General features: G+C 39.5%; 1 protein-coding gene across 1 annotated transcript in view; it reads right to left on the reverse strand.

Moving 5' to 3' along the window:
• Positions 1 to 13,933, reverse strand: part of TUBGCP3 (tubulin gamma complex component 3) — a 52,442-nt gene extending 38,509 nt beyond the window's left edge. Inside the window, exons 1-5 of the mRNA XM_084495341.1 lie at positions 13,711 to 13,933; positions 4,526 to 4,633; positions 2,623 to 2,690; positions 1,556 to 1,633; positions 758 to 975 (exon numbers count right to left, since the gene is read on the reverse strand). Coding sequence (XP_084351467.1) covers positions 758 to 975; positions 1,556 to 1,633; positions 2,623 to 2,690; positions 4,526 to 4,633; positions 13,711 to 13,786 — 548 coding nt within the window. The 5' untranslated portion in view covers positions 13,787 to 13,933. The remainder of the gene's footprint in view (positions 1 to 757; positions 976 to 1,555; positions 1,634 to 2,622; positions 2,691 to 4,525; positions 4,634 to 13,710) is intronic.
• Between the last annotated feature and the right edge of the window lie 282 nt (positions 13,934 to 14,215).

Genomic DNA, 14,215 nt, shown 5'->3' on the forward strand with positions numbered 1-14,215 from the left:
TCAGGTTTGTGTATTGTAACTGTCAAAAAAACACTGTACAAAGGAAATACAGTGACAAGACGTCCTAAGGATTTAACTGATTCAATAAGAAGAACAAAACACTGAAAATCTAGATGAAAAGCTGATTTTGTAACAAAACCCCGCACAGATAATCTATTTTGACACTAATCTGTACTGTATCATTTATCACAGGTCAAAAACGCTAAACTGATACTAAAATCAGTTAAAGGATGCTGACATTGACCTAAATATGGCATGCCTTTATTCTTTTCAATATAAATAGGCCATCATCCCAAGACCTTGGTAGAAGAGGTACTGCTTGGTAGTATTAACTAAGTAAACATTAACAAAGTAAATTTTTTGATTTTTTTCTTTCAAGTAAAAATCATTTGAAAAAGCAATGGGATTCCCATAAAACCACTCAAAGATTAAAAACTTACATATTTCAAGATAGGAGATGGCTTTTTCCAACTCTTTTCATCCTAAGAAGGAAGCAAATAGAAACCCTTGTTTCCAAAGGAAAATCCCTGTCCCTGTGACCCCTAGGAACAGATACTTAAACAGTCCCCAGTTTCTTCTCCAACTAGCTGTATGAGAATCATCAAGAGGTGATATCAAGAGGTGATCAAAGACAGCTTATCCTAGATTACATAAAACTGCAGAGGTGGTGGTGGTGGAGGAAGCTAGAAGAGGAAATAAAGCAGATGATCTCTAGGCTTCTCCATACTTATTTATGAACTTAAAAGGCTAAATTTACCCTGGAAGGAGCGACTGTGGAGTTGGTGTTGGCCCATTGAGGGCATATAGGCTGATGCTGCTGATCCCACTGCTCCCCATGCTGCCAGAACTCTGGGCGGATTGAGCACTGCGGTCCTGGTAATTCAGTGGAAGGCTTTGAGGTCTAGCATAGTAATAAGGGGTTGAGTGAGCATCCCGTGGCAATGCTTGAGCAAAAAGCGTGGCATAACTTGATACCTGAAAAGGAAGCGGATTGGAAAAAAGTTGTGAGTTGTTGTAAGTCATGTCTCAAGTTAACATGTAGTGTAATATTCAAGAATGCAAAAAATAACTGAAGACCATGATTATGCAAAGAAATTCTTTGCTAAAATTAAGATGACAAAAGAGCAAGTCCCTTACAGTAAGCAAAAACCCTTTTAGCAACATCGCTTATTTTTGACTGTGAACTGTCAATAGCAATAAGTGTAAAAGCACTTTGGCTCTAGCAGAGCTGCAACCAGAGAAGGAATTTTCCTCTCCTTACTCCATTTCAAACTCATTAGTACATGAGCAGACGTTACACCACCAAGCAGAAAACAAAACCATCTAGCGAAGTCACAGCTCAAGCTACAAGTGATAGACAGCTCAATTTTGCATTCACTTAATATAAAAAGCTGCAAACACTTGTGCCAAATGTCTTCTTCCTTTTAGCCTCACACACAACCACCACACATGATCTGGTTTCTAGAACTATTTCAGTCTGGATAGTGACTCGGTGACACCCGAACTAAGCAATGGTTAGTTCTCAGAAAACTAAGCATATTATCTCCTCACTTACCTTATTAGACTGCTTACGGGGGTCTTCGCTGAGACTAAGCAAGAGGTAGAGTATTGACCATTTATTTTTCAAAATGCCCTTTAAAAGAAAAAGGATTTATAAAGAGTTACAACCAACTCATTGATTTATAATTTTTATTATCCAATCTACTAAAATGTGCACGTTTAAATTAATTTAACATACGATAACACCAACTTGGAGCTGCATTCCTAAATAAACTGAGAATGTGCAGTATAGCCTCTGCAACACTATTTTATGAACTTTCTCTACTGTGTTCATGTCATGAACTATCGCATGCTCTGAGATCAGCAAGTATTTAAATTTAAAGTTCATTGCTATTAAGAAAAACAATTACATAGATCTAAACTTTTACCAACACTCCTCCACACTCTCACTACTTAAAACATCTTTGACTTGGATCCAACTCTAACCTAAAAGTAAAGAAACTTTTGGTACAATAGCTAGAAAAGAACTGTCTCTTCTCCCCTTTCCCCTTCACCCTCCTTTTTCAGGGAGGCTTCACAAGTTTGAGGGTGAGAGCAAGCTGAGGGTAAATTTTCTGTTACACAGAAGATATCTTTTACATTATTTTTTGTTGTAAAAAAAAAAAAAAAAAAGACGTACAAATAACAACTATTTTATTACTGCCCAGCATATTCTACTGTGCTAAATGTTTGACTGCTGCTAATCTGTTCTGGATTCTTCACCTACCTCAGATAAGTGTGTCCTCACATCTTCACCTCCTTTTACCAGATTCATTATCCTGAATCATGGGCTTCTATGCACTAACATTTTTTTCCAATCAGTATACCAACACACAGTACTCTTTGATTTATATTAGTGTCAGTAGAACCAAAGCCAAACCCTTAACCTTTCACAATAAAAACCTGTGACACAAATTCAGAAGCATGAGGCCTGTTTAAACCCTAGATTAATAAAAGATAAAAACTTGCAAGGCATTGCCATAAAACAAGAAGAAACAGAGACGACAGAGCTGTCCAGAAACAGCTCTAACATCAAAAGAATGCTTGTGTGTGTTCAGTTTCTTTACACATTTATTACACTACCTGCGAACTGAGTTTTCTGTAGAGTTCTGAAAACAAAGCAGCATCTGCTTCCCTTCTTTGTCGTACAACTGAAAAAAAATATATAGATTAAAGAACTGAAACAAGTATAGTAACCATGTCAGAAATCATATTGTGGTAAATTGGAAAACATAAGCATGATTATGTTTTCTTGGGTAACTGTTTCACTTTTGTCACTCAGACTGCTGCCTGTTTTCATGCTATCTGCACTCCTGCCCCTGAAAGTTCTTGCAGTGGGAGTGACCTAATGCAAGCAAATGTTTCTCTTAGAACAAGAGATATCTTTTAAAGAAGTTTTTATTATTTTATTTTTAAAGTCTAGCTTACATTTCTGTAGGTTTTGGGAATTAACACAACTGCAAACAGATACGGGTAAGAATGCCATAAAGCATGATTTCCATATTAGGCAATGAAAGAAACAAAAATAGCAATGTCATTTGGTCAAAGTCAAGCAGAACTTCAATGTCACAGAACTTCCATATATCAAGGAAAGTAACAGTTTTGATCACAGCCAGTTATATAATAGAAGTCTTTGCCCAGAAGAGTACTTTAAAGCTTTAAGATGTCTTCAGAAAACCAACTTTATATCAGAAAGAGTCACATTTAAAAAAGAGGTAAGACAAGTTCTAAGGAAGCGTTAATAGGAAAACAATTGATGCTTAACATTAGAAATGCTAATTAATATTAAAGGCCACAGCAAAGTACATTTTAACAAATGAGTCACCTACTGCAAAACAACTCCAGAATAAATATAAAGTTAGAGGGATGTACCCAGTCAGTTATTCCATGACCATTAACATTTAACTACGAGGCGAAGCTGGGGAGAAAGAAGATGAGGGAGATAATCAGCTGCATTGTTCCTTGCCTGTTGAGGGAATAGGCAACAGCAGAACAAGGATATATGCTGACGTGCTGCCTAGTACTGGCCAAATCATACAGAAATTCAATGTGCAGAAGCGTTTATTGTAGAGTACAGTGTTTTGGAGGTCCATCTGGAGAAGTTCTGATGGGCTTATTTGCCTATCAGGAAGTAATGGAAGCTCCAATTTATCAAAAACAAACAAACATCCTTTAAAAGGTTACAGCCACTGGCTTCAGATATCCTAACTCTATTGTCCTTACTGACTGAATGTTTGAAGCTCCCAAGCATAAATAGGAGGCTTTAAGTTAATTAGTAATTGCTTCTGGACATTCTACTGTAGGGCTGAGAAGCTGTTGAAAGCATTACTTGGCTTTTTAAAAGGAATGCCTCACAACCTCATTGGATTCACCGAGTAACACTTGACTAAAAAAGCAGCATAGAGCACAACATAATACAACCACAGCTTAACTTACACTATCACAGTCTAATGTTTTGGCTTTGAGGAGGTGGTTGTAGATGAACTTGTAGAAAAACTGAAGTCAAGAAATATCAGGAAAGTTGCATGAACAATGACTCCACTCCATCCATCCCCAGAATGCTCATTCGTTAGGTTTCACACAGGTGCTCATGAAGTTCATTATGCCAAATGGTAATATTGCTAAGGTACACCTCAAAAATATCAGTCTTCCAAAAATAAATATGAATTTATGAATTCCAAGAAATATTAAAATGAAAGAAGTACAATATTAAATCATTCTTTCTGTAGTGGCTGAGAGAGAAAATGATTCATACTGCAGCAAGGGAAGATTTAAACTGAGCATTCAGAAGCATCCGAACTGTTAATACAAACAGCCACTCAGAGACAGTAACTAGGGGATTCCTGGAATTTTTATCACAAGATTTTCAAGGACAGCCATAACAACAGAACTGTCTGCAAGGCAGAGTGGTCCCGTCTTCAGATGAATAAAATAAGTTAGTGAAAGACTTCCATGCATTATATCTAAGAAACAAAGATGCACGTACGTTCTTTCTTGATTTTCTCTGCTACAAGAAATTCATCCCGTTCAACGGTGGGAGCAAAGTTGCTTCCAATAACTCTCACTGCATACTGAAACTGCTGGGCTGCATCAGCTGAAAGAAAGAAAAAAACCCTCTCAGTTAATAGAAATTCAGTCTGCTTAGAAGTGAAAGAAAAAAAGTTTTAGACACAAGTTTGCTTTGCTATGACTGAATTTGGCATAGATGTACCCAGCTTGGATCATGTACTGTTAAATTATGTTCCTTAGACACACTTCTAACCAGAGGGCAGTGAAGTCAGGTTTACCCATGAGCAGGTATTTCAAACATACTCACCTGTACGTACACTGCAAAAAGAATTGCACAGAAACTTGTAAATAAACCTTTCCTATTCTGTGTTGATTTAGGCCTGCCTAGTCTAAGAGAGCATCAGCAATCTTCAAGCTATCCTGCAGCTCTCCACAGCCTGAAGAAGTACAGGACTGGGCACAAAGTCACACAATTTGGGTACACACAGCAACAGCACAGCCATGTTCACCAGCAGCATGTTCACATCCAGCACCAAACTGGATTATCCTACCTGTGCATGTGAACTCAGATGTCTGCAACAGTGGCTTTACCAGTTTGTGTGTTGTTTTCAGATGTGGTTTTAGTTTGTCTTAAAAACAGTTTACATGGTTTTACCACTTCAGGTCTTATGCTCTTCTTCCAATGCATAACCCACAAGCTAGTCACCTCCCTGCACTGCTCTTTCATCATGCAAAGATTGAAATTATAATCTTGTTACCAAAAACATTAATGCAAGTATTTGCATCAATGTATTCTTTGTGGGAAGATTATTAATCTGGTAACACGGAGATATGGACAGCTCAGCATTAATGCCTCTGTAGCATAGTCACAGTCACACGTATTGATATGAAAGACAGTCAAGCAGTAACCCTATGGACATGTTGAGTGCCCTTTGAAGTGCAAAGTGCTGGATAAGTTTCTAATCCTCATATAGGAATAACTGTAATAATACAAGGTTTGGGCTGGAAGAACCTTAAAGCCCATCCAGTTCTACCCCCCTTCCATGGGCAGGGACACCTTCCACCAGCCCAGGCTGCCCAAAGCCCCATCCAGCCTGGCCTTGAACACCTCCAGGGATGGGGCAGCCACAGCTTCTCTGGGCAAAGTGTAGTGTCAGCTACACATTTCCTGATTTCAGGGAAAAACACTACTGAATCCCAAGTATTAAGTCTGTTTTATATATAAAAACACTGCATGCCAAAGCATGTTCTACTCAGTTAAGCAGTCAACTTACAGAGAAAACTAAAGTGCAAACTCAACTTGGTACAGCAATGGTTCAGCCAAGAAAATAAGAAGGGATCCTGGTTTGGACAGACACATTTGAAAGGAAAAGGGAAATGGAATAGGACAAAGGTCCACTGGAAACAAAGATACTCACTGACTTCCTGAAGTGGCAGGTAGGGAAACAGACCCCTAAAAACCATGCTGGGCCAGTTAACTATTTGCACTAAATTATTCCAGACAATAAGAGTTATTGTATCTTTCATTAATTCCTTGATTGTGTCCTCAGGAGCAGCTGGGACAGTTCAGTTTCTCTACTTATTCTTAGGCATCTTTTCTTAGATATCTTTAATTATAGTGGCTCGATTAGAACTACAATTTAAAAATAAAATTGCTAAAGAGAGTTTCAAGTCAAATGACCCAGATTAACCGAAGCCAAGATGAGGCCAAGGGTTAAATGTCAGAGTACTTGATCATTACAAAATGTGCCTAGATTAAATAATTAAAAACTGATTATTGACTAAAAAGTGTGTGAAAAAAAGTTACCAGTGAGCTAGGTCAATGTTATAGAAAAATATAAAAAGGAAGCAATTAAAAAAAGAGAGATGTCTTAAAAACACACACAAATTCAGCCACAGCAAAGCCACAGACACCTCCCATAGAGTTTCTCTTCACTAAAGAGTTGTATTACTCTGGTTTTCTAAGAAAAATGATGTTTGGAAGTTCATTTCTACGCCCACTCCCACTACCCTCTCTTACCAACCTTTAAGAAAAAACAAAAACCAGAAGTCCCTGAGGTCTCTATGAGGGGACTGGCAGAACAACCACCCTAATAACCTTGCCAGGGGTCAGCACGCAGCACAAGCTCAGTCTCTGGTCTGTCAGCACAGGTTTAGCAATGTCAGGTACTGCCTCCTGCCCAGACAGAAGCCAGGGAGCGTGGAGGAACAGAGACATTTGGGATGTGAGATGTTTGACAGGAGAAATTGTTGAAGAGAGAAAGTACAGAAAGGGAAATCTGGCAGCACTGCAGCTGAAGAATGCTGAGGTCCTACTGAAGAGAAGACCTGAAACAATCAACTAATTTCCTACACATTCGTAATCTTGCAATATTAAGATGCACGTCCTATGATATAAGTATTTTTATTTGGAACTCTACTACATATTCTATTGTTCAACATCCTGCTACATCTGAATAATTCAGCATTACTCATTCAGCTGCTTCTGCTAACTTCTTAGTATATGTTATGATTATTACTAAGTTTAGAGCTTAGGGAAAAAAATAGAAATCAGAGCATTGTTTTTATTTTATACCAGTCAGCAACACATAATGTTCTTCCCTTGTAAGCAAGGGTGTATTTACTGTTAACTCACTTCTTTTGTTTCTGAAAAAAAGAAGTTAGTATCAGTCTTTCAAAAAGATTAATGTGCTATGCTTCTTCTCTGATGCTCCCTGTGGTTTTACAGGTTTATATTAAATTAAAATGAACCAAGATTCATATGAAGAGAAATCAAGTGAGTTTATTATCTGGTACTTCATAATCACCTGATGCAATGATCACAAAACACAGCAAAGATACGTACAAAGCCTCTGAAGACTCTCTGGAGTCTCATTTCTCCAAAGACCTGACTCAGGAAGAAAGCTATAAATGGTTGCAAGGCTTTTTTGTTGCTGTTGTATCTCTCATGCATGTGTGCACAATGAAAGATATCAGAGTAAGGGCTTATCTTCAAAATAATGGAAGAAAAAGCATGGACTTGACTATCTGCATGTTTTCCAATCTGCCTCTGACACTGGAGTCAGTAAGACTACCCATGTTTTTCATTTTCTGTTACAATGGAATATTGATGGCAGGACAGACAAAAATATTCATGCAGATTTCCAAAAATCTTGAACATTTAAACCTAAGTTTTCGATCTAATAAAAAAAAAATTGTTAATTTATCAACAGTACAAGAAAAAATCTGCTATTTAATGGGGGAAGCTTTAACAAAAATCATAAATAACTTATTTCAACATTAACTATAGCAAGACTACTTAAACACAGAAACCTAGTATAGTTTTTCCATACTGTCCTAAGAAGGCATGTGAGAAAGATCTTTATTTGAAAGACTACAACTCTATCAAAAAAGCTCTGGAGATTAAACCTACTACACTATTAATGGCATGGCCCAAAGTTATCCACTCTTTACACATACAGATTTGCACTGGAAATTCAATAGCATTGTCGTAAGAGCATTGTTTGTGTTTTTTTTTTTTATTATTATTATTTTTACTATGTTTTATTCAGCTTCTCTTACGTTAGTCATATAGAGTCCAGATTTTTTTTTTTTTTTTTTACAAGCAAAACTTGCTAAGGGAGTTTCCTCACCAGCAAATTACTTCTTACAAGTCTGTAAAATAACTTCAGTACCTAAAGCGATTAAACACGACTTTACTACTGATCTCTGTCAGTAAAATAAAGAATTGCATCATGTGTAACTAATAGATACTTTTAATAGCTTCCCTCCTCAAAAAACACTTATTGAGACAGCAGGCAGGTTTAAAATACACAGGTGTGTACCTATGTATGTGCACATGCCTTTCCATCAAAAAGTGATTCAATATAAATCTGTTATGAAAGAGCAAGTTCAAGGGATGCGATGCACAGAGCTGATACAGCTGTTCACACGGAAAAGGGGGAAACCATACTGAGCAGGACTCATTTTTCAAAGGCCTGATCAAAGAATTCGAAGCAAACAAAGACAGACATTACCCTTTAAGTAATATGCATATACACAGAAAATTAATTATACCTGTAGGCAGCCATACAGTTAAACAAAGCAATAGCACTCGCAAACCACAAAAAAAGTTAAAGTCTCTCATTTGAGCAGAGAAAGCTATCAATAGTTCAGAGACCCACAGTCTACCCAGCCATCCATACCCTCCTAAAAACAAAGAGGTGTAAAAACTGAACTGCTTCCAAAAGGTAGGTAACATTTTAAAGTCACACAGAGTGCAAGTGTAGAACAGGCAAAAAACAGAGCAGCATATAAGAAGAATGTGGTAGTAAGAAAGAATGTAGAATAGTACAAGAAAGTGAAGTTCAAAGGAAAAATTGAAGAAAAAGTAGAATCACTTGGCCAGCATGCTTTCAAGAAGCCAGCATTTAAGAGGAAATGCTGAAATTCAGTAAGTCTTTTGCTAAGAAGCTTCTAACTTTACCTGTAGTTCTAGGAAATGAATTGAAATTCACTTCAATCTTACACATTTTTTTTCTAGCATCATTGTTTATGGGTCTCTAAGTTTAAAGGGAAAAAAAGGTTTCAATTGCTGCTTTTGTTTTCAGGACTTGTTTCAAAACATGAATATATTAAGATCGTTAGAGATGAAATGCTTGATTATTTTAACTTTCCTGTAAGCTAAACCTAGAGGACATTTCTGAAAAAAAAAAAAAGTTCATCTAGACTAGTCAATAATCACTTTCTTGAAACACTTCAGAAATTAGCAAGCTCTCCATTATTTCCCCTTCCAGACAGCTGCCTCTTCCCAAACAAGAGCTCTGTTCAAACAGAGATACAGCATTATTGTAAAACAATGACATTAAACCACATGCAATGTTCCATGGGTGGTGATGAACAACAAAATACTGAAAAATACTCAAACACCATTACTGTAAGCTAACACATGCTCACAAAAAAAGGGTTTTTTAATAGTAGCAGTGTGTTTGCTAAACACCTAATGTGCGACTGTTGCAAAACTAAGCATCAAAGCTGTAAAATTTGAGAAGCTGCTCACACATGCTGTGAGAAGCTCCTGATTTCATCCATATAGCAATGCTGCTATGTCTTCTTTATGCATTTTAGCTGTATCAAAAGTTTTATGCCAGTATGAATTATTATCAGGAAAGAAAACAATTATATTACTATAAAGATGCCACATACTGATAGACTAAAATACCAGTCTGAAATGCCAAGCAACATTATGATTCTATTTCTATTGGCCTTCAGCTTTAAAGACATTTAAGATAGTTAAATTCATTAAGAGTAATAAAAATATATAAAATTTATATGAAAAAATAGTCTCAAACACTAGTTTATTGAAGATTTAGAGTTTATTTTTAATTAACAGTCCTTTCAGTATTCACACTCCTGTCCTAAACAGATGCACACCTTTCCTTACTTACAGGAGATGCACAAAATTTTTAGCACAGCACAGGAAACACAACTATTCTTTAATTCTGTTAATATTGTTGGTTCTCGTTGCACTGTCTGTAAATAGATTTGAGGAACATCCCAGTGAACTGTCAGCAACATGGGTAGATGGTCTGCTTGTAACTTTCCCCTTGCTATGACCTTTCATCTAACTTGTCACTTTGCATTTCCTTCTATTAGTATATACAATTAAACCTCCATTTCAACTGTTGAATAAACTCAGTGTTCCCCTCCCACCCCCACTCCCCCCCAAAAAAAAGCCCACAAACATTATTGTTTATTATAAAAATGTAACAAGAAAACCACTGAGATGACAGATTAAGTTAAGGCCATAGCATGGGCCTCTGATAGCAAATTCCTCTCTAAAGGCTGAAATATCGCTTTCTAGAGCATGCATACCTCCAAACACTACATGAGTTTGACATACAAAGATCTTTTTAGGCTTCAAAAACAGGGAGATACAGCTTGAATATTAACAGCTGTATCATTTGATGTACTAAGTTTTTAAAATTGACATGCTAGTACAGCAGCCTACAAAGTCTCTGACTGCCTGAGACTTCCAAGAGGTTTCTGAAAGATAGCTAAGAACAAGAAGTTTTGTCAGGAGCATTAAATTCATGCTCAGGGAGCAGCATGCAACCTCATACAACTGCTGGAGTCCACAGATAAGGACAAAAATAAGTTATGGAAGTTACTGTGCAGGCAGACAAGTTCTCTGGGAGATCAGGTGTTAGTGTAAAAGTGAGGCAGATAAGGTGGATAAACCCAGAAAGGCCGATGATGCAGAACTTGCCCACCAGCTCTTAGATGCTGCAAGGACGTAAGGAAGAGCGAGGCTGGCACTCGCTCCTGCCACAGAGCACCAGGGTCCCCAAAGACACATGGTACCACAAAAGAGAGGGATTCAAACCCTCACTGAGGCTATAGCACAGGAACAGAGGTCTTTCAAACCTTCATTCTAACAAAAGTATTGATGTATGTGTTTTCTGTTTGGTTTTTTGTTTTGTTTTTGAGTTCTTTACATACCTCAACAGATCTTGAAACATGTTTCTCAGAGGCAGAAGAGTTTGCCAAAACAAAAAACAAAAACAAAACAAAAAAAACAGCAGCTAGGTCTATGCAGCTGATTGACTTTGGAAACGCAGGAAGCCATCTATATAGTGAGTGGTCCCAAAAATCAGGGATGGAGGGAGAAAACAGCTCTACTGCTGGACAGCTCTGCACAAATTCACTTCAACACAGATCTCGGATACGTGGAGAACGCAGGATGTCACATGTAGAAGCAGATCCCCCAGCTGACAATGGGCCCAGTCAGGTTTGCTGAAGGCTTCAGGCATTGCAGAGTAAGGCCACTCATAACTCAAATTAGCTGCAACACACTACTACAACACAGACATCACATAAACTGAACCCTTCAGCACCCACTGAAGCCATAGTTTCCTTGCAAATATTACAGCAAACAAGTGCTGAGCACGATAGTAGGCAAGCAGCTGAAGCCTTCTGAAGTACAGAGAAACACAGGGAGTGTACAGGCAGGAAGATCCATTAGATCATTGAATCACAGCTCCTTTCTATTATTAATCCATATTAATTACTTCAATAACTTGTACTTTACTAGAGCACTTACTCTAGGAAGGTATCAAAAGCTAGCATTTCTAGAAGTTCACAGCAGAATAACCACATAAGTGGTTAAAGATGACTGGGTGGACCCAGCTACAGCTTCTTGCTTCTAATTTATTACAGGAATTTCTAGTAGAATCACTGAAGAAGCTATGCTTAAAAAAAATACTCCACAGAATTAAACATCATAAACCATTTAACAGAAACCAAACTGATCATACTTGCAAAACCTGCTGCAAAAAAGAGAATGTGTACACGAAGCAGCTTAACTTCATCAGTACCCAAGGATGGGAGAAGTTGCACGCACACCACTAACTGCACACCAATACCGTACTTCAGACTTGTCCAGTGCTGAAATGAAATCAGAGTTAAAAGCTTGAAAACCAGTTAGATGTTACTTAACACAGAAAAAAGCCATACACACCTTTCTTGACTGGGATTTCATCCAAAGGCCTCCTGTATTATTGTCTCTATAAACTGTCCATCAGTAGCTGGGCTGCTGACACACTAACACGTGCTACAGCTGGCTGTTTCAGAAGCCTCATGTTAGAAGGGGGAGCCTTTAGTGCTCAAGTCCCTCATAACACAAGAATAAAGAGCAGGTAAGGACGGGCCTCCTATCTGCCACAGACATAAAAGCATGGGCTACAGGAAGTATAACAGATAATGCTTTCTTTTCAAAAGAAAAAGTTGTTACTTTAAGAAATCCTTCAGTAGGAGTTGAAGGATTCAAGTGCTCAGGGAAGTGAGCAGACAGGGAACTACTGGCTGCACACAGCAGCTTACCATGATTTGGGGCAAAATTTCTCCTGTCACACACACGAGACATCTTAGTTACATGAGTGGCATCTCACCGTACAGGAATAGGTTTGGCATTTATTTTTAAAAATAAACAGAGTTCTCCTCCATGTTTTCACACATACTGCTGGCAGAAGACAAGAAGATGTACAGAAACTGAGGCTTGAAAAAGAAGGCTACACGTAAAGTCAGTATAAGTGGCCCACCTCTCCCCAATACTTGTACCGTAACTGACAAACATGGATTTTTCTAAGCATAATAAACCTAAATAAGATGTCCAATACCAAGAAACAAGCTTGGATTACGTTGAAATTCACCCTTAAATCTAAGAGAACAGAATTAGGCAATTCAGCATCAGCAATATAGAAATAATGGCCTAAAAGAGGGTTCCAGCACTCCCATAAAGACAATTTATTTATTTTTTAAAGCAGAAATAGCACAACAAATTCAGGATTTCTGGTAGCGAAAAAGTTTGAAGCGCTCTTACATATGAGCATACATCAACTGTATTGGGAAATGTTTTCTAAGGGATTTTAAAAGTGAGAAACAGCTTTAAAAGCAAAGCTCTAACAGCAGCTTGGAACTGTAGGCTGATGTGAAATATACTTTAATATACAATTAGACCAGTTTACCAAAATAAATGTGATTACATAAAAGCACACGAGGTGTTACACAGCTTACAAGCTAGAAGCGATCTGGGGGAGGCAGGGGAAGAGCAGGAGCCGCATCCTGAGAGAAACCCCACACCAGAGATTCCTGACACTGAATTCCTCCAGACTGACAGGTCTGGAAACGGGATGTTGGGATGTTCATGGCTTTGCAGGTCATTTTTTTTAAAAATGGAGAGGGAAGATGGGCTCAGATCTCCAAAAGCATAGAAGGAGAGAAGGGGGGGGGGGGGAGAGGGGGGAGTATTTATACCTCATCACTTGTTTTCTACCTTTTAAAGAAAACTCGTTTATAGGCCATTTTCAGTCTGAAGCACATTTTGTACAACAGGTCACCACCCCAAGGTATCAGCTACTGCCGTGCAAACACCCCAAGGCAACCTGGAGGGACTTCTCAGAAGACAAGCGAAGGCGTGAGGCACTTCAGAGCGACCCATAACATGGCAGAAAGCCCTCTCCCGCTCAAAAAAAAAAATAAAATAATAATAATAAAAGGGATACCACGAAAGCTAGGTCATGAATTTCCCCGCCGAGCACTGCCCACACACAGAACAACTCAGAAAGGACCCGGGGACCTCGCCGCCCCCCCGAGGGCTGGCAGTGGGCGGCGGGCAGCCGTTACCTTCGCTCTTGCCCAGGATGCGGCAGCACAGGTTCTGCAGCAAAACGTTGGGGGATTTTTGGTCCGGAGTCGCCATCGCTGCCGGGGAGGAGGAAGAGGAGGAGGATAGAGGAGGAAGACGGCAGGGAGGGAGGCGAAGAGGCTGGCCCCCGCCGCCCCGCGCCAGCAGCCGGCAGCGCGCTGGGCCGCTCGCCTACGGCGCCATTTTAACGGAGCCCGCCCAGCGCCGCAGCCGCCGCCGCCGGCCCGCGCCCACCGCGCCGCTGCGAGGGGCGGCCCCGCCGCGCCCCGAGACCCGGCTCCGCCCCGGGCTCCCCGGCAGGGAAATGGCGGGCGCCCGGCTTCGGGGGTGGGAGCGGCGTTGTAGGGGCGGTGGGGACAGCCCGGGAGTGTGGCGGGCTTAGAGCGCACGGGGTGGCTCTGCACGGCCTCGGGGTGCTGGGTTTAGGCGGCTGGAAGCAAGGTGGAACTCGGTGGGGTTGGCAGAACGGCATCCCGCGTCAAT

This window comes from Aythya ferina, assembly GCF_964211825.1.
Source record: "Aythya ferina genome assembly, chromosome: 1".
Taxonomy (NCBI): domain Eukaryota; kingdom Metazoa; phylum Chordata; class Aves; order Anseriformes; family Anatidae; genus Aythya; species Aythya ferina.